We start from the raw sequence: 20,547 nt of genomic DNA on the forward strand, positions 1-20,547 counted from the left end.
TGGATGCAGCACTGGCTCCATTGCGACTCCAGGGCATCCGCATTTTGAATTACATAGATGACTGGCTGATACTAGCACAATCACAAGAACTGGCATTACAGCACAGAAATGTCATCTTAGCTCATCTATTTTCTCTGGGGTTGAGACTCAATGACAAGAAAAGCGTTCTTTCTCCTACCCAGAGAATGACATATTTAGGGATCGTATGGAATTCGATCACGATGCGGGCACAGCTGTCTCCCACTCGAATCGAGACCATTCAGAATACCCTGAGCAAAGTCAGGCTAGGCCAAGATTGTACTGTTCTTCAGTATCAACGAATGTTAGGTCTCATCGCATCTGCGTCCTCTGTGATCCCTATGGGCCTTTTGCATATGAGACCATTTCAGTTGTGGCTCAAAGCCAGGGGATTTCATCCAAGGGCCAATCCTCGAAGGCAGATAAGGGTTACACGCTGCGGGCTACGTACCCTCTCTATGTGGCTCAGACCCCGGTTCCTCGCCTTGGGTCCCACTCTGGGTGTGTCTTGCCATCACAGATTGCTAATGACAGACGCCTCCCTGTCGGGCTGAGGAGCGGTCTTAAGTGGTCGTCCAGCTCAAGGGGAATGGGAGGGTCATCATCTCGATTGGCACATCAGCTGTCTCGAGGTGATGGCTGTATTTCTGGCCCTGAAGTACTTCCTCCAGCATCTGAGAGGCTGCCATGTCCTAGACATAATGTCTCTTACATAAATCACCAAGGAGCGCCAGCTAAACAGACTAGCGTGGCAGGTTTTTCTTTGGGCCCAGGGCAAGCTCCTGTCACTCAAAGCAGTATATATCCCTGGATGCCTGAATGTGGGAGCGGATTTACTGTCCAGACAGAAAATACAGATGGGAGAATGGAAATTCCACCCCGAGGTAGTGAAACAAATCTGGTTAAGATTTTATGAAGCAGAGGTGGACCTCTTCGCCTCCCAACAGACAGCGCAATGTCCCCTCTACTTCTCTCTGAGTCACCCAGCCCCCCTGGGTCTGGACGCGATGGCGCATACATGGCCCAAAATGCGCCTGTATGCGTTTCCTCCGGTTTCTCTGCTCCCGAGAGTTCTCGCCAGAGTTCGTCAACAAGGATCTTGCCTCTTACTGATAGCACCGTGTTGGCTGAACAGAGTATGGTTCATGGAGATAATATCTCTCCTCGATGGCTCGCCTTGGCCGATACTGGAGAGGAGGGACCTTCTGTCTCAAGCGCAGGGGACAATATTTCATCCCCGGCCCAAGCTGTGGAACCTTCATGTTTGGCCCCTGAAGGGTACCAACTGAGGGACACTGGGTTTTCACCTGAAGTTATTGAGACCATTCTGAGTGCTAGGGCTCCTTCCACTAGAAAAAGTTATGCCAATAAATGGGGTGTCTTTGAAAGGTGGTGCACTGCACATAATGCAGATCCAGATAACTGCCAGATTGCTTCAGTTCTGGACTTCCTGCAGGAGAAATGATCAGTAGGCACATGCCCCACCACTCTCAGTGTTTTTGTGGCCACTCTGTCGGCTTGCCACGCCTTGATTGACGGGGTGCCACTGGGGAAACATCCTTTGCTCACTCGCTTTGTTCGTGGGGCCATGCGACTGAGGCCTCCTGTTAGAACCAGGATCCCTTCATGGGACTTAGCTATAGTCCTTGAGGGTCTGGTTGAGACCCCCTTTGAACCTCTAGAGTCAGTGTCTGACAAGCTCCTGACTCTAAAGATGGTTTTTCTTATGGCTATCACTTCTTTAAAAAGAATTGGGGATTTGCAGGCTCTGTCTGTCTTGCCATCCTGCTTAGACTTTGCCCCAGGAATGGCGAAAAGCGATATTGCATCCTCATTCTGACTACCTGCCTAAGGTTCCTTTAACGACCATACATCTGGTCACTCTTGAGGCCTTCTGTCCTCCGTCGTTCACAACACCGGATCAGGAGAAACTTTACAGACTGTGTCCAGTCTGTGCTCTTCAGGCCTACGTCCACCATACTAGCTGGTGGCATAAGTCAGGGCAAATATTTGTTTGTCATGGGGGCCGTAACAGGGGGGCGGCCGCCACAAAACAGACAATGTCACATTGAGTGAGGGATGCTATTGCCCTTGCCTATGAGGCGTGCGGTCAAGCTTCGCCAGTAGGCATCAGGGCTCATTCTACCAGGGGGGTCGCTTCTTCTAAAGCTTTGGCGGGGGGGTGCCCCTCTGCAGCATGTTTGTAATGTGGCAGGCTGGTCCTCTCCGCACACATTCATAAGATTTTATAGTTTGGATGTTCATGCCACTCCGGGCTCTCATGTCCTTGAGTCAACATCACAAGCTCATGTCTGAGACCTTTCGCGTTCTTGTGAGCACAGACTACACAACCGTAAGGGGTCCAGACACCCACAGTGCGGCAGCATGGGTATTCTCATTCCCATAAGTGCTGAATCAAGCGCAGCATTAAGTGTAGCTTTTGACAGGGAACGTCTCGGGTTACTTGACTGTAACCCTTGTTCCCTGAAAAAGCGGAACGAGATGCTGCGCTTCATTGCCGCACTGAGGATGTCCCAGGACTGCTCTTCAGACAAATATACCTGACGATGCACCTGTGGCACATCTATTTATAGCCCCTGGTACTGGCGCATTATGATGTCACCAACAGAGGCTATAAAGGTTCTAGTCAATTTAATTGACGTGTTGCACACATATTCACAGCTGGTCACTCCTGAAGACATTCCCATAAGCGCTGAATCAAGTGCAGCATCTCGTTCTGCTTTTTCAGGGAACAAGGGTTACAGTCAAGTAACTTGAGACGTTTCTTGCCACAGTTGCCTTCGGCTTGCCCACTGGGGTTCTAAATACAATTGTTATTTATTTATTTATTTTTATACACAATTTACAATCATATTTAATCAAATTACATAATGATGACTCTAAGACTTTATAGATATTACAGTTTCATTGTCTGTTAAAGAATGATTTTCTGTAAAGCTGCTTTGAAATGATGTGTGTTGTGAAAAGCGCTATTCAAATAAAAATGACTTGACTTGTAAATTTAACAAACATTTTAGTATATTCAGAAACTTTTACTTACAAATACGATATATATGGTGCTTAAACAACCGTAGTAAAATTTTTAAATACTTTTTATTAGAACATTCCACATACATTTATCTTATAAACATTTAATTATGTTCCACATGTCATATGAAGCCTCCCACATAGAAACTTAATGCAAGCTATGTAGTTAATGAGACAACATCACCCTGCATTACTTATGAAAGAATCAATATATAGTGCTGCGTACAGAGACCTCAACACTTGATGTACAAAACACCATGACGGTGATAATCAACAAATAATTATTTTGATCATGAACGGGTAATTTTGAGTAGAAAATGAACTGAAGACTGCACAAAACAAGAAGTTACCAAACATAACAACAAAATTAACAATAAATATGATGTAAATAAACCTGCAAACAGTGAAACCATGGAAGCTCATTAATTATTCAAGCCCAGTGCATGCTGAACACCAGCTTCAGAAGGTTAAGTTAAATTAACTTATTTTATTTTCCAGTGAATTTTTTTTAAATTAGCAAATAATATGACAAGGTTTTCTACTTTACAGTTAATACATGATGACACATTGTAAAAATAACAAACATTCATAAATAATATTTACTTATAAGCTAGAGTATTAATTTGTACATGTTTGAATGTAGAATTTACTTAATATTTCAAGTTCATGCTTAAACTAACTAAATTAGAAAGTACTTAATCTTTTCTGCTATATTTACTACACCACAAAATATTTTTTTTCAGTGTATTGCATTAATTATGCAAAACAATTAACTTAATTTTGTAAGTAAAATCTGTTTATTTCAATGAGCAAGGAGCAATATTTGCTGATTCATTTGCTGATTTTTTTCCCCAAGCCTGACCAGCAGGCATTATCTTTTTGGTTCACCGGCCACTGTGGCTAGTGGTGTTTCAAAGTCATTAGCCACTCATCATTTTCACTGGCCAAAATCCCCAGTCGAACAATGTAGAACAATCGGTGTAAAATGTTTAATGGTTGCAAAAGTTTTGTGATCAGCACTGCAATATCGAGGGAAGCCTGCTTGAAACTAGCATGTGATCAGCTCTGTGCTACCCTGTCCGGTTGATGCATGCGCTCCATATATAGGAAAACACAGAGTGCTCACTTGTGTGAGTGGGTCTGTAATGGCTCGTGCCACACTTTGCGTGGAAACCTAGCATCTTTTGTGCCACGCAATAGATGCGCCTGCGTTTAAGACAAGAAGAATATTTAGTGCTTGTGTAGCGGTAGCCAGCTGGTAGGTAGATGTGCAATGTGTAAACCTCACTCCCCTGGCCTCAAGAGGCACACTAGCGACTAATGCTAGGGGATTTAGCCTTTAGCCTCCTCGTTAGTGCATCCACCTCCCATGCCGGAGACGCTGGTTTGAAACCCATTCGGAGCGGGTCAAGGAGGGCCGGTTACACTTGTAAAGCACTGAATGCAAGATTTTTATTAATTTGCTTTGGCGGACTGACAAAAAAATTGAAAAAGTCACCCAGAAAAGTGGCTAGTAAGAGTGACGGAGTTACCCACCTTGTTAATGTCAAGCCCTGCTGACCAGACTAGAAGACCAGCAAAGACCAGCAAGCAGGCCCGTCTTCAGCTTTAAGTTGTAAGGTGGGCCAATTAACAGTAATGGTGGGCCAGTGGGTGGGATATGGATGGAGTTGGCTCAAGCTCGTGATCAAGACCAGCCTGGGTTAGTTAAAAGCTGTTGTTTTCAGTAAGGATGCACTACCCGCCAGCCTACGTGTGATGAAAGACATTTCTGTGGAATCACGATCTGTCCATCAAGAAATTCCCTTATTTACCACTCATTTTTCTGATTTTGTGTACACTGAGTTTGAGTTTATTTACATTCAATAGTCTTTGAATATCTGTGCATGAAAAAAGACTGTTCTGAGGTTTTAATCTGGGGGAGCAGCCCACAGTATTATAGTGATTAGCTTCTTTCCTCTGTGACTGCTTGTAGCCATTGCTCGCACAGTGTAGACCAGCTGGCTTCTGAATCAACCCATTATCAATTCAAAGATACCCTAAATATCTTTAGATCAAGAGGGCACATAAACAGCTTATTGCAAAAATAAGCTAGAAATAGAAGCCTAAGCAATAGTTCTATCAGGAAGACTCGTAGTAAGTATTACGCCATTAATTCAGGCATCTCATCCATTCATAATCCAGCCTATGCTTTTAGGCTTCACACAGCTGTCCTTCATCGCTTCGCTATGCCACCGTTTGTTTTCACCCTCCACCACCCCATGATTCACCACAAGTTTAGGTTTCGTCTTGCTGTAAGAGGTAAACTCCTCTCCCCTGCCTTCATCATCCTCCAACAGGATCTGACAGTTTAAGCAACAATCTCACCGCAGAATTGTGCTTGCGCCAAATGAAACTATTCTTTCAGTTTATTTACATTAATTCTTATATTCTTTGAGTCTTTCTGGTAGAAAAGGAAATGTCATCAAGACAAACTTTGATGTTGGCTTGACAAAGTGTTATCAGAAAGTTTAAATTAGTTTTAAAAGCTTAAAGTGTGAAGGTTCTACAGGCCTACAGTCAAAAAGTAGACCGATATACAGCAAAAAAAGACTGTCAGATAGAGTTTGGTTGAGTTTGGTGGATGTAACTTAAAAACAGTTGGAGCAGTTAAGAGTTTAAAGATTTTTGTCTCAGATAAAAAATGATAATCTTAAATAATAAAACAGTATGTGGGCTTTGTCAAGCCCTCCTTATAAACAAGACTAGATGTTTACATTTTATAAAGAAAATTTGTGTGGGCTTGACTGTGGCGAAAAAACGTGATTGCTCAGAAAAGTAGGAATACATTTTTCCCTAACAAGCCATATGGTTTGAGGTATCACTCATGCCGGTAGAGCTGAACTACTTAGCGTAAGGAGTTGAGAACAAGTAGGCAAGAAGGCAACATTAATTATAAACAAGATTCCTTTGCATTCAACTTAAGAATTAATTTTGCCTAAATGTCAATGACCAAATGTCTTAGTAAGAAACCTGGAATCACCTACATTGAGGGGACCAGTCAACAATTCCCACGAGAAAAACAGCTCAATAAACATATTTAATAATGTCTTAATGAAAATGTAAGGCATTTTCTGTGTGGGTTGGGGATAGGGTAAGAGGGAATAGAAAATATCATAGCTCAGTATAAAAAACAATATCAGCTAATGGAAAGTCTCCACTATGATAGAAAAACCAACATGTGAGAGAGAGAGATTGATAAAGAGAGAGAGAAAAGAGAGCAGCACAGACAGAGTATGACTCAACCATCTAACAAAAGGACAAAGAGTTTAATCAAGAGAATTAACAGACATAAGAAAAGGTGCATAGAAATGGAGCAAGAACAGCAATGACACATTTTATGTGCAACCAAATCCAAACAAAAGCACAACCAGTCAGGAGACAAAGACGAGTTGCTTCATAAGAGTACAGCTGAATTCTCTCTCTAACATCCAGTGAATTTTGAATATAGCATCAGTCCAGAGTTTAATCATGAGACAAATAATTAGACTTTCTCTCACAATTCTCCATCCACATCATCACCCCTAATGAGTTCTTTTGTCTGTCCATTTAACAGAGGCATTTAATAAGCTGCAGAGGTCATTCTGCTTACAAATGCACACCTTGTAATGTTAACGAGGTTTTAGCTGTAACATGTGACTGTGCCTTGAAACAGTGGCATGATGTTATTCACATCCAGAGCCTGATTAATAGTACTAATACAACCCAATGCAAATGCAGAGGGGACACACAGAGAGAGAGAGAGAGAGATGGAAATTGTTAAGAGATGTGGAAGGTTTCTCTCATACACCTCTCACCTTGGGGTTCTTTAAAGCCATTGGCTGAACAGGCTGAAATACAGTGTTACAATGACATTTCACTGTCCATCATAACAACCTCTCTCTTATTCCCACACTTATAGTAATGAACCATCTTCCAACACCATCATAAAGTCATATCAAATCTTTTGTATTAAACCGTATCATGCATTTTCCATGTGTTTGGACTCATTATAAAATAAAGAAGCAATTAAAATAATATACAATCTCACACAGCCATCCTCTTGCAATAATTAATCATGTCAGTGTATACAAGACCACTAATGATCAATTAAGGTATTCACTTGAAGTACAAAAATAACAAATTACAGATAAACTACCATTTACCTTATAAAAACACAACAGACAGATTGTGAATCATAACAAAATTATGACCCAATGTGGAATACCTAAACATTACCATATATCTTAGATATGTAATTAGTTATCAGCCTGATAGCTGTAACAACAACAAAAGCACAGAATGAGTAAAATCCTTATGCTATATAAAATATTAAAGGCAGATGCTATTTGCACCCTGGTGCAAATAAAGGTAGATGCTATTAACACCCTAGTGCAAATAGCAGCGAATAGTATTTGCACCCCAACCCTGGTACAAATAATTGTAGATGCTTTTTGCACCCCTAATTAAATACTAACATACAACCATTGTTTAACTACAGTAACCATATTATCACCATTGTATTTTGTAGTATAATCATAGTAACCACAAAATTAAATATGGTTACTATTTTAACACCATATTACTTTCTAACACTGTTGTTAATTGCATCAAATCTATGGTTTCTGCCAAAAACATGGTAACTACAATACAACTACAATAAAACTACCTTTATATTCATTTTTATGTATTATTATACAGTAAGTAGTATAAAACTAATTTAAGAGAGGAGACAAAAAGAGTGTGACAAACGCAGAATCGAACACGATCAAAAAGGCACAGTCACACCGGTATGATGCCCCACACCACTGAAGCAACACTAACAATGCAGTTTGTCATAAATTTCTATGTTTCCAATAAACTATTGCACTGTTCAGCCATGACATCAATTTGTAGGAGAACCCGGAAGTCTAATTTGCCATGGGTTCCCTCTGGATTTTCCAATGGGTTTTTATAATGGGGTCTTTGAAATTATGAGTAAATAGAAGAATAGAAGCCTTTATTTTGGTCACACATTATACATACATTTTTGCATATATACAGTGAAATTTATTTGTTTTCACATATCCCAGCTAAGCTGGGGTCAGAGTGCAGGGTCAGCCATGATATGGCACCCCTGGAGCAGACAGGGTCAAGGGCCTTGCTCAAGGGCCCAACAGTGGCATCTTGAACCCCTGACCTTCTGATCAGTAACCCAGAGCCTTAACTGCTGAGCCACCATTGCCCAAACCCAGAAGGGTTTTTATAACAGGGTTTTTGAACTTATAAGTAAAATAAGTTCTGTGGTAAACATTACTTGACGATACATGGACATTTTGTTCTACAACATAAATGACACAATTTCATAACTCAAACGTGAATTTTGAAGCCACTGTGTGCTTTTTTTTTTTTTTTTTTTAAAGTATGTAATTCAACACAGCTTTAACATTCACATTTGAGGTATGAAAGTGTGTAATTTATGTTGTTGAACAAATCATCCACATATCGTCAAGTAATGTTTACCACAGACCTTATTTTACTTATAAGTTCAAAAACCCTGTTATAAAAACCCATAGGAAAATCCAGTTGGAACCCATAGCGAATTCTCTTCTGGGTTTTTGGACTACAAGCTGAACTGCTCTATTGAGGAGCAAATTGCCGAGCTGTGTGGCAGGTGTTATTTACACATTGGTGCAAATAGTCACTCTGTACATTAAATTCCATAAACTGAATGTCAGTATGGTACCAGTCTAGAAAATTACCATAACATGCCACAAATATAGTGCAGCAGTTATTGCAAACAATATGTTAGTTAACTTAGTCTTCAGAAATTTCAGTACCACATCCATAATACCATACACATAGTCTACCTGTTAAAAGCTGATATAAACTAAACTGATATTACTACAGTCATCTAGCTGTCTTGACATGAAGAATACACAAAATCCTGATTCATTTCATTAGTTTTTTCAGATTTGCAAGAGCATGCAACAGTCAGCCATTTAGTATCAAGTTTAAACTACTCTTAAATCCATTATTGTACATCTGAATATCATTGTCACATGAGGATTGTCATGAGATTGATGATGTCACACTGTTCATAAACAAACAATTATCACTACAAATTGCTTATCAATCACTGCAGTACACACCAAACACCTTTGTCAAAACCAAAGCAGACTCACCATACACAATGGTCACCATGGAGACTGGCATGACCAGCAGTCCCAGAAGCATATCTGCCACTGCCAGTGACATGAGGAAGTAATTAGTGGCATTTTGCAGCTTTCGTTCCAAATTGACAGCCATGATTACTAATATGTTCCCAGTAACTGTAACAACGACTACAACCAAAATAAGCAGCGCAGCCCAGTTTTTGCGAACTAACTCCTCTTGACTCGTCTCTCCATTGCACCTGTGCCACGACAGCAGTTCTGTCCTTTCACTAGAAGTTCCACTGATTGATAGATTGGGAAAGAGAGACGCTTCAGTGTCAGCCCAGCTTCTGTTACACCCAAACGAACTGTTATGGACCGCCTGGTCCAGCATGTTGTCTGGCCTGGGTGTCCAGGTGTCAGGGTCAAAGGGCATCAGGATTGAAGAGGTGACAAGTTTGGAAATGTTTGCATGCAAGTTCATGATGTCCCTTATTGACACTTGTAGAATCTCAAAAGAAACAAAAGTTTGTTACCTCCAAAGTTCAATGAAAAAGTGTGATATATACTTCTTTTCTCTCCTGGCATCCTTCATAAAAACTTGAATCCAGAGGTTTTCTTCAGTGTGTCCTCTTTGACTGAAGAAAACACTCCTGAAGTCTTCCTGGAAACTTAGCCAGGGTTTTCCTTTGCTGTCATCAAAAGAAGCATAAAAACAGGAAAATGTAGAAGCTGAAATTCTGTTCCCATAATCCAAGCATTTTTGAAGGCGCGGTGTCTGTTCTCTCACTTGAGTGAAGTCTTCTTACTTCTCTCTGTTCTCGTTGTCGGAACACAACAGATTTTATGAGCTGGATGACCTGATAGTCGAGTGTGCGCTCACTCTTTCTCTCCCTCTCATTCTCTCTGTCTGTGTGCGGAGCTAGCAGATTCTGGTGCTCCTCAAGCCAATGATCATTCTCTTCAATCCAACTGTGCTGTGACAGAGAGAGAGAGAGAGAGAGAGAGAGAGAGAGAGAGAGAGAGAGAGAATGTGAAGTGTGAGTCAGGGGTTTGGTGGAAGTTCTTCAGGTGTTTCCTCTTTCTTCTGCTCCTGTGTCTGCTAAGAAGATAAAGCAGGGAGCTGATTTAATGTGACAGGCAGCGCGCGCTTGTGCACACACACACACACACACACACACACACACACACACACACACACACAGCTTAAGGCCCAAACAAAATGTAATTGATGGAAACAAACCAGCTTAGGAAAACATGCAGACACAGATATAGACACACAAAGTGAAAACTTACTATGAGAAGATAAATATCCTTCAGGGTCACCTGTTAAAATTTCTACACTGAGCAACAACTACTCTCTCTCTCTCTGTCTCTCTCTCTCTCTCTCTCTCTCTCTCTTTCAAATTCAATTTAGCTTATTGGCATGACTGTATACAATGTGCAGTATTGCTAAAGCATTCACATAAAAAATTATAATAATAATAATTATTATTACATACTTATAAAATAATAATAAAAACTTACAGGTAAGTGCATAAAACATAAAACAAAAGTAACTACAGAAAACAATAAGTAATAATAAAACTATATACATTATTATTGCCAAAGCAATTAATTAGATTAAATAATAAAAAACCAACAATATTAATAATATATTAATAATATAATAATAATACAATAATAACAAATAACAATGAAAATGCAAATAAAAAACACTTAATTCCTAGTAATGATGACATTACACAGATGATGATAAAGAACACAGCAAAATAAGCAAATAAGCAAATCTACATCAGTAATGCTCTGTTTTCAACCCCCCCTCTCTGTCTTAGCTCTCTCTCCATCTCTCTCTTCCCTCCCACTCTTCCACTTACATTTGATCTGCCTCATCACCCCAAGAGCTGAATCTCTTGTCTTCCTATTTGTTCTACATCTAACCTGGCAGTCATGTCTTTTAGAATAATGTGTTTGTGTAAATGTGTGTGTGTGGCATGCTTTTGCAGTAGTGTGAAATGGAACTGTGGCAAGCTGTGTACATGAGCATGTGTTTGTGTTTACAGTACAGATGAGACTCTGATAACAAATGAACCCGTCAGATGTTGGCTATCAATAGTTTACCAACAATTACATCTCACCTTCTAATGAGCACTGCTATTTATACATTAAATCATTACAGAAGACAGCAGACACAGACTCCCATGCAAGCTGATACTTCACAACAAAAAGAAGATTGAAATGACCTTTGAATTATTCTCCATACAGAAGAGGGATATTATGCGTTACATGCAATAAAATCAAACAGCCATTTAGATTCATTCAAACAAAGAGGAATGTAATTACACTAAATGGTCTCCCGAAATGAATGTAATGAATAATGTACAACCCCAATTACAAAAAAGTTAGGACAGTATGAAAAATGCTAATAAAAACAAAAAGGAGTGATTTGTAAATTATATTCACCCTTTGCTATATTCAAAGCACTACACCAAACATTATATGATGTTTTACCTTTTTTTTATGTACAGTAATTTCAAATCAGATGATTGCAAAACACTCCAAAAAATTGAGATAGGGGCAATTTAAGACTAATAACAATTTGACGAGTTAAAATAACAAGGCATTGTGTAACGAGATGTTAAACAGATGAGGCAATCGTGTCATAGTATATAAGGAGCCTCCAAAAACAGCCTAGTCCTTCAAGAGCAAGGATCACTCGAGACTTGTCAATTTGCCAACAGATGCTTCAGCAAATAATCCAGCACTTTGAGAACAATGTTCACCAAAGACAAATTGGAAGGATTTTGGGAATTTCACCCTCTACAGTGCACAATACAGTTAAAAGATTCAAGGAATCTTGTAAAATCTCGGTGCGTAAAAGGCAAGACGAAAACCACTTCTGAATGCATGTGATCTCTGATCCCTCAGACATCACTGTCTTAAAAAAACATCATTCATCTGTAATGGATATCATGAACATGGGCTTGGGATTACTTTAGTAAACCTTTGTTAATCAACACCATTCGCTGCTGCATCCACAAATGCAAGTTAAGACTTTACTATGCAAAGCAGAAGCCCTACATCAACACTGTCCAGAAGCGCTGCTGATTTCTCTGGGCTCGGTCTCATCTTAGATGGAAAGTAGAACAGTGGAACTGTGTTTTTTGGTCCGATGAGTCCACATTTCAAGTAGTTTTTGAAAAACACAGCCGTCGTGTTCTCCGGACCAAAGAGGAAAAGAACCATCCAAGCTGTTATCAATATCAACAGGCCAGGGGTTTGTCAGTGCCTATGGCATGGGTAACTCGCACATCTGTGAGGGCACCATTAATGCAGACAGATATATAAAAATTTTGGAGCAGCATATACTGCCATCCAGCACCGTCTTTTCCAGGGAATTTTCAGCAGGATGACTTCAAACCACATACTGGCTGAATAAGCAGAGAGTGCGGGTGCTAAATTGGCCTGCCTGCAGACCTGACCATCTCCAATTGAGAATGTGTGGTGCATTATGAAGGGCACAATACGGCAACGAAGACCCCATACAGTTGTGCAGCTGAAGACTTGCATAATGGATGAATGGGGGACAATTCCACTTTTTAAACTTAACAAACTTATGTCTTCAGTGCACCATTAGAAGAAATGGTGATGTTTCACAGTGGTAAATACTTGACTGTCCCAACTTTTTTGGAGTGTGTTGCAATCATCTTATCTGAAATTACAGTACATGAAAAAAAGTAGTGCTTTCAAAATAGCAAAGGGTGAATATAATTTAGAAATCACAACTTTTTATTTTTATTAGCATTTTTCATACTATCCCATCTTTTTCAGAATTGGGGTTGTAGCCTTGAAATATTTAGTTTGAACTTGCTTCATAGTGGTATATCAGTGGTTATCTGTGGGCTGCTTGGAGAGTCATGTATTTGAAGATTTAAATGAGGGAAATATTTGAGGTAATCTTAGCACTAACAGATTGCCATGTGATTAAACATTCAAATTACAACCAAAATAGATTTTACAGACTGATATCATAGAAGAGCCTTTTTAAGGTCCAGAAAAAAAAAGAAAAGAAAAAAATCCATTATGTACTGGGGCTTGAAAGAACCCAGAAACCAATACACTGATCTGAAAATGTTACATCAGTAGCTGTTTTTCATTTTTACATTTATGTATTTGGCAGACACTATTATTCAAAGTGACTTACAGCGCATTTAGTGTATACATTGTATCAGTTTGTGTGTTCCGTGGGTATCAAACACATGACCTTGGCACTGCTTGCACCATGCTCTACCAGCTGAGCTATAGAAACTCAAATAGAAACAGTTGGAAAGGAGGAATAACAAATTTTACTCACCCATTAATTTGAGGAAAACTAGGGGAACATTTTTGTCTTTTTTACAATGAAAAACATGTTAAGCTGTTGTGTAGTTCTAGTTTTTTCGTTTTTGCACTTTGAACAAAGCCAAAAACCCAGAACTTTATTTTGTATTGCCTGCCAAAAGAGAGAAAAAAAGAAAAAGAAAAAAGGAAAAAGGAAACTGCTTTTGAGAAGATGTAAAGAGATGCCTGTGGAACCCCATATCTAAGCATGTGTATTAGGGATGGGCAGATCAATACTAAAGTATCGATACTTCCGATACTAATGTGGTATCAAGAATATCGCTCCTCACATAAAAATATCAATTCTGAAGTTTTTTTTTTATTATTATTATTTACAAGTGATCTTATTATTTAGATTACATGAATATTAATGCATCTCATAAGCTTCGAAGTGAAAATTTTTTTACGAGCGAATTGTTGCATGGCACCGGAACTATTTTTTCTTCCGCTCATCTTGATGTGCAGAAATGCTAAAATACACCAGCAGTCACAAACAGTGCTCACCCTTTCAGTCATAGCACTCGTTCAAAGAGGGAGCAGTGCTTTCCTGAGGTAATGACAGAAAAACAGTATCTGAAGTTATTCACACTAAGTAATGACAAATCAAGATGTGACATGTATTATTGTAACGTATACTCAGACTTGAGGATGATGTTTGAACCCAAGTAAGTATTTATTGACACACAAAGACAGCAGGTAAGTGATAACGTGACAGTACTGGGTTGCAGTGGTGATAGTTTATGTGATGAAGACTAATGCTGATAGAGATGGTGACTTTCCTTGGGGTGGAGGGTGTGCAACAATGAAGCTTGCATTGTGGAGATGGACACTGGAGAGGAAATGTTTGGAGTAGAAGAGTTGCTGGAGAGGAGAGGAATCGTGATGGTGTTTAACACTGGCGATACATGTATGTGAGTCTGTACACAAAGTTGAGACCAGACACAGAATGGAAGGGGAGTGAGGTTTATATAGAGGGGTTGATTGCTGCAATGATTGGAGGCAGGTGTGGGTGATCAGTACTCAGGAGAGTGAGAGGGTTGAGTGAAATTGGTAGGTGGGTCAGAAGGATCCGTGACAATTATAATGGGCTTGTGTGACCATTTTTACAGGTTTATTTAAATTCAGAGTCATTAAAACATTGATAATGATCTTTAATCCTCGTTAATAAATGATACCTTATAAAAACTTACCATGTACTTACTGTAGTAATATTGTATTAACCATGACTGTAGTAATCACGAAAGTAGTAACCATGTTTTTTTTGTTTTTTTTTTTTGTTTTGTTTTTTGTTTGTTTGTTTTTTGTCAGTACCAAGGTTTTGATACAATTAACCATGGTTTTACTACAGTATTACTGTAGTATCCATATGGTAACTTGGTTTTAGTAATAGTAACCATATAATAATATCTATGGTTAATTTTCTGGTCTTATATGTGGCTTATACTAACACATTTTTAAAGGGTAAAAAAAGCAGCCTAATAATTTTCTGTTTAGGCCCATAAATACATAAAAAATATAAGTAATAATAAAGTTACTCATTTTATCCAAATAATTCATATAAATTCAATTTAATAGAGGTATCGGTATTGGTATGATATTGGCCTAAAATTACTTGGTATTGGATCGAAAAGAAAAGAAGTGGTAATGCCAATCTTCAACATACATTTTATTACTGGTATAAACAAACAATTAGATAAATAAATGTTACAAAATCTTGCTAAAATGCTGAAATTCAGCAGGATTCAGAGCATCCTCCTATAAATCTGGCGACAGATTATTGAAAATCTTCTTAGTAAAAAAAATGAAGTAAAAAAGAAAGTTCAAAAGAATGCTGTAGTGCATGTCAATTGATTACAATTTTAAATCAAATTAATTACATGGTATGCCGATTAATTAATAGAATAAATCGCAATTAATCGAGTGCATAAATATTTGCTGAGAAAGCCCCTCAAGTAACAATAATTAAATATATAATGATAAAATAATTATTTAAAGTTATATTTAAATAACTATAAATAAAATAAATTACAAAAAATAATAATACAGATAATGACAATTATTTATTTTGGCTCACAATAAAGTATTATAAAGACTATAAAAAAAAAAAGTGAAAAAAGCAATATATAGATTATTTCCAATGTGCTCCTGCGTCAGACGGACGCTTTTGGAGTGTCTTGGTTGCGTCGCGTCATAAACATACTGTTTTCAAGTTAAACGAAGTTTGAAACTTAGAAAAACACATCTTGAGATTCCTGGAATTGCGCTCCATCAAGCTGTGTTTGTACGCAAGAACATATTCTCATTTTGTGTTGTCTGCCCTCTGTAAGTGCAGTTTGTTCTCTGTCTGAGTAAGCTCAGCTGTGTGTTGCCAGCTTGAGTTTCACTTACTGCCCTCTGGAGAAAACAGGTGGTTCTACAAGCTTGAATTGCTCGGTCTGGGGACATGATTATTTTTTGTATAGTTAATCGCACCAAATTAACGTGTTAAACTGACAGTAACTGACAACTGTATTTTTATTGTATACAGTCTTCTTATTTTGTGTATACTACACAAAAGGGGGTAGTGGTGGCTCAGCGGTTAAGGCTCTGGGTTACTGATCAGAAGATTGGGAGTTCAAGCCCCAGCACTGCCAAGATGCCACTGTTGGGCCCTTGAGCAAGGCCCTTGACCCTATCTGCCCCAGGGGTGCCATATCGTAGCTGACCCTGCACTCTGACCCCAGCTTAGCTGGGATATGTGGAATAAAAAAGAATTTCACTGTATATGTGCAAATGTATAATATGTGATAAATAAATATAATTATTATATACTATATATGGTATATTATTAGGTGTACTTTGTATATTGTGTTGTGTAACAAGATGTGTAAACTGTGTTATGTGTAAATCAGATGTTTATTGTAATTGTCATACTGCTATGTTGCTTGGAACTGCACCCAAGACTTTCAACCACTGTTGCACTTGTGTATATGGTTGAGTGACAATAAAGGGATTTGATTTGATTTGATTTAATCTGTAGTGGAATACATTTTAAAAGTAACCCTCCCAACCCTTCTCACACCTCATAGACAGCATTGAGATACGCCTGTCTCAGAGTTTGCACTTATTTATACAACCTGATTCTTCATTATTGAAGTGTTGCACATGGATACACAAATGCATTTATACAAATATTGATACAGAGATCTAAAGTACCAGTACAATATTGTTAGCTATCATAATGAAATTCTCTTTTAGCAACAACAAAACAAATTATTTTGGTAAAAATTTTGTTGTACATTGATGCTTTTGTCACAGAATAGAGACAGATAGATTACAAACACTGGCAGTGGCAGCTGACTGCCGGTTTTCCTGTGATTTGATTAAGAATGACTTTGTTTTCAGTGATAGTGCTGATATGTCAAACACATTTCATTATTCAAATGTTTTCTGTGTGACCAAGACCCTTTAATAGAAGAGTGGCAATCCTTCATGCACTAAGCTGTGCGCTAACTGAAACTCAGTAGATGTTTGGTGATGCAGCAGGACAATGACCCTAAACATCTAAGTAAATCCACTACAGAATAGCTTCAAAAAAAAAGAAATTCCACCTTTTGGAGTGGCCCAGTCAGAGCCCAGACCTAAACCCAATAGAGATGCTGTGGAATGACCTCAAGAGAGCTGTTTACATCAAACATCCTAAGATTATGGCTGAGCTGAAGCAGTTCTGTAAGGAAGAATGGTCTAAAATTCCTTCTGAATGTTGTGCAGGCCTAATTCGCAGGTTCCGGAATTTCACTTACTTTTACACAGCTCTGTGAATGTTTAATGATGTGTTCAATAAAGACATCAAAGATTATAATTCTTTGTGTGTTGTTAACTTAAGCACATTGTTGTTTGTCTATACTTGTGACCTTGATGAAGATGAGATCACATTTTATGACCAATTAATGCAGAAAACCAGCTAATTCCAAAGGGTACACATACTTTGACTTGCCATTGTATATAAAAAGTAAAATATACTTAAACACATTAATAAAATGAATTATTTACATAAATACTTGAGACTGCTATAGTCTGGCTACTTTCAGACTTGTAGAAATTATTTAGAAATTATTTATGAATAAAGCTTAAAATAATCCTTTGTTGCCCTTGGCTCTGGTAGTGCTGCAGTCCCACACCATTTTCCAAAAACAGAATCCAATTTGAATAATGATTCAAAATGCATTACAAAGGCATCTTTTTATAGAAAGGCATTCTATAATTATGTTTGCTCTATCAATAACACAGTGAAAACTAAAGTCTTTAAAACTAAACTCCTGCAGAGCTCAATTCCAGCTCTAATCAAACACACCTGAAACAAGTAATCTTTTGGTTCACTTGAAAATTTTAAACAGGTGTTGTGAAGAACTAAACTCTGCAGGTAGATCACCAAGAACAGGATTGAGCATTAATATTGTCCATATGGATGGTGATTGTGGATAATTCCGATAGCACATGAAGGCAGTATAACTTCGAACCTAGCAACGAATGATATGATGTCACACTCTAGGGTTTCTGTTTTTAATGAATAATAAATCAGAAATAACAATTAACCGAAATCAACTTCACTTTCCCGCAACAATAAAAACATACAGCTTTGAAATATGTATTCTTTGTATTGAGCCAGGAGTTCTATATATGACGTTTCGATTAATCAGACGTTGTCTCATTATCCGAATTCGCAGGTCAGAATTCATTAAACTTGAACTTTGGTACGTAGCAGAATAAAAATTTCTTCACATGAGCTTGTGTTTCCAGTCCCCCACATTCTGATGCGTATAAAAGGAAATGGATGGAGCGCAAAGTGTGTCTAGTGTGACCGTGGCTTTCTTTGGTAATCACGTCAATATGAGTCAATATCAAATATCAGTTTCTTTTTCCTGTTTTGTTCCAAAACACAATGAAGATTACATTTCAAGCACAATTTGCCTTTTACATAATGCTGCTCCTCAGTTTACTGCTCATTTCTCATCATCATCATCATCTGTGAGTGCTTTTATGATTGTTGTGGATAAATATAAACACTCAGTCTCAGTCAACACCTCTTGTTGCAGCAATCTGTTCTTAACCAGCCTGTGAACAGTATTCTGGAGATTTGAAATCTTGTAGAATATTTTTTTTATTCTTTTAGGGCAAATAATATACTGTACACCATAATGTCATTCATCCAAAACTCTGCCATTAAAGGTGTAATAATCCCAAAAATAACAATTCCAATATTATTTACTCATCCTCATGTTGTTCAAAACACATTCTGCATCTCTTTGTGTTCCATGGAAGAAAAGAAAGACATTTTGGTTTGGAAAGATATGAGGGTGAGTAAATTATTACAGAATTTTCTTTTTTTCAGGTGAACAATTCAACCTGATCACATGGGAAATTGACATGTTGCTTCCAAATGTTCGTTTACCCTGAAATCTACCCTATTCTGCTGAATTAATAAAAAGAGTCTTCCCCTATCTTCTGATTTTACTGACAAGCACAATCTTCCATCAGAGATTTTTGCATCAATTGCATTTCGATAATCTTCGAAACCCAGGTTCTGGTCTCATGGAAACGTCATGGTTACTTTCGTAACCTCCGTTCCCTGATGGAGGGAACGAGATGTTGTGTCAGTGTAGTGACACTAGGGGTCACTCTTGGGATCCCCAAACACCTCTGCTTTTTTTTAAAAAGGCCAATGAGAATTGGTGAGTGGAATTTGCATGCCACTCTCCCGGACATACGGGTATAAAAGGAGCTGGTATGCAACCACTCATTCAGGTTTTGTGCTGAGGAGCTGAGACCAGGTCCCGGCCATATCAGCGGGTAGTTCAGCGTTGTCTCGTCCCCTCCATCAGGGAACGGAGGTTATGAAAGTAACCATGACGTTCCCTATCTGTCACTCACTCGACGTTGTGTCGATGTAGTGACACTAGGGGTCCCTATGCAAAACGCCACAACTATCTGAATTGTGTTACGTGAACTGGCGGTGTGTGACGGGCAGACCACTGTGTGCCTCGTAGCCAGCGCACCAGGCCGTCACGTAACCTCCCCCAACGCTCTTATGAGCGTCGAACAGTTCTACAGGAACAAGTCGACTGCCCAACAAGAGGGACAGGCTAGCCCAGCCGAGGCCTCTTTTCCTTTTTTTTCTTCCCAAAAAGAGTGGAATTTGTTAACCAACTGGGAGCCATAAGTATCTACATCGGGGGGTGTCTCTCCCAAGGGGAAGACACCGCAGAGACCACACCCCGCCCAAGAAGGGGGGGGGGGGGTATTTTGAGTGGAATACGTCACATGGTCTTACCGAGTCTTGTCGGAAGTATGTCATGTGGAGAGGTCCCATGGTAGGTCCTACCCGAAGGGGGAGGAGTTTCTACAAAGCATGGCGACCGGGGGCAGAGGGGCCTCTGCCCAAGGAAGACGCAGTTTACTGACAGGGAAACGATTTTGTGGAAGATATCACATGGGGTCGCCTTCAGGGAACCAGCACGTGTGGAGCACCTACCTCAGTACAGGGTCTCATTAGCGTACATACTGGGCCGGCAGCGAGTTTCTCCGCAAACTCAACTGCCAAAGGGCTATGGAGGAAAGTCATCCAGGGATCACAGTCTGTGAACATGACTGGGAGTCAAGAGTGCACGTCTTCGCCTCAAGGGAGGGCAAAGGCACTATGCGCAAAAGGTACAACCGGCCAGCTGTCCCGGAATTTACCTGCTCGTGCCTGCCAATACACGGGACTAGACTGGCTCAACCCGGAGACTGTAGAACCCTAGGTGTTGGGTGCTGCCCAGCCCGCTGCTCTGCAGATGTCTGCCAAAGAGGCACCAATGGCCAGGGCCCAGGAGGCCACCACACTCCTGGTAGAGTGGGCTCGTATCCCTGTAGGGGGTGGCACATGCTGAGCCTGATATGCCATCGCGATGGCGTCAATGACCCAGTGGGC

At 39.3% G+C, this 20,547-nt stretch overlaps 1 protein-coding gene across 1 annotated transcript in view; it reads right to left on the reverse strand.

Annotated features, from left to right (window-relative positions):
- LOC127447348 (5-hydroxytryptamine receptor 2A-like) overlaps positions 1 to 9,702 on the reverse strand; it is an 84,012-nt gene extending 74,310 nt beyond the window's left edge. Inside the window, exon 1 of the mRNA XM_051709169.1 lies at positions 9,249 to 9,702. Coding sequence (XP_051565129.1) covers positions 9,249 to 9,702 — 454 coding nt within the window. The remainder of the gene's footprint in view (positions 1 to 9,248) is intronic.
- Between the last annotated feature and the right edge of the window lie 10,845 nt (positions 9,703 to 20,547).

This window comes from Myxocyprinus asiaticus, chromosome 10 (genome assembly GCF_019703515.2).
Source record: "Myxocyprinus asiaticus isolate MX2 ecotype Aquarium Trade chromosome 10, UBuf_Myxa_2, whole genome shotgun sequence".
Taxonomy (NCBI): domain Eukaryota; kingdom Metazoa; phylum Chordata; class Actinopteri; order Cypriniformes; family Catostomidae; genus Myxocyprinus; species Myxocyprinus asiaticus.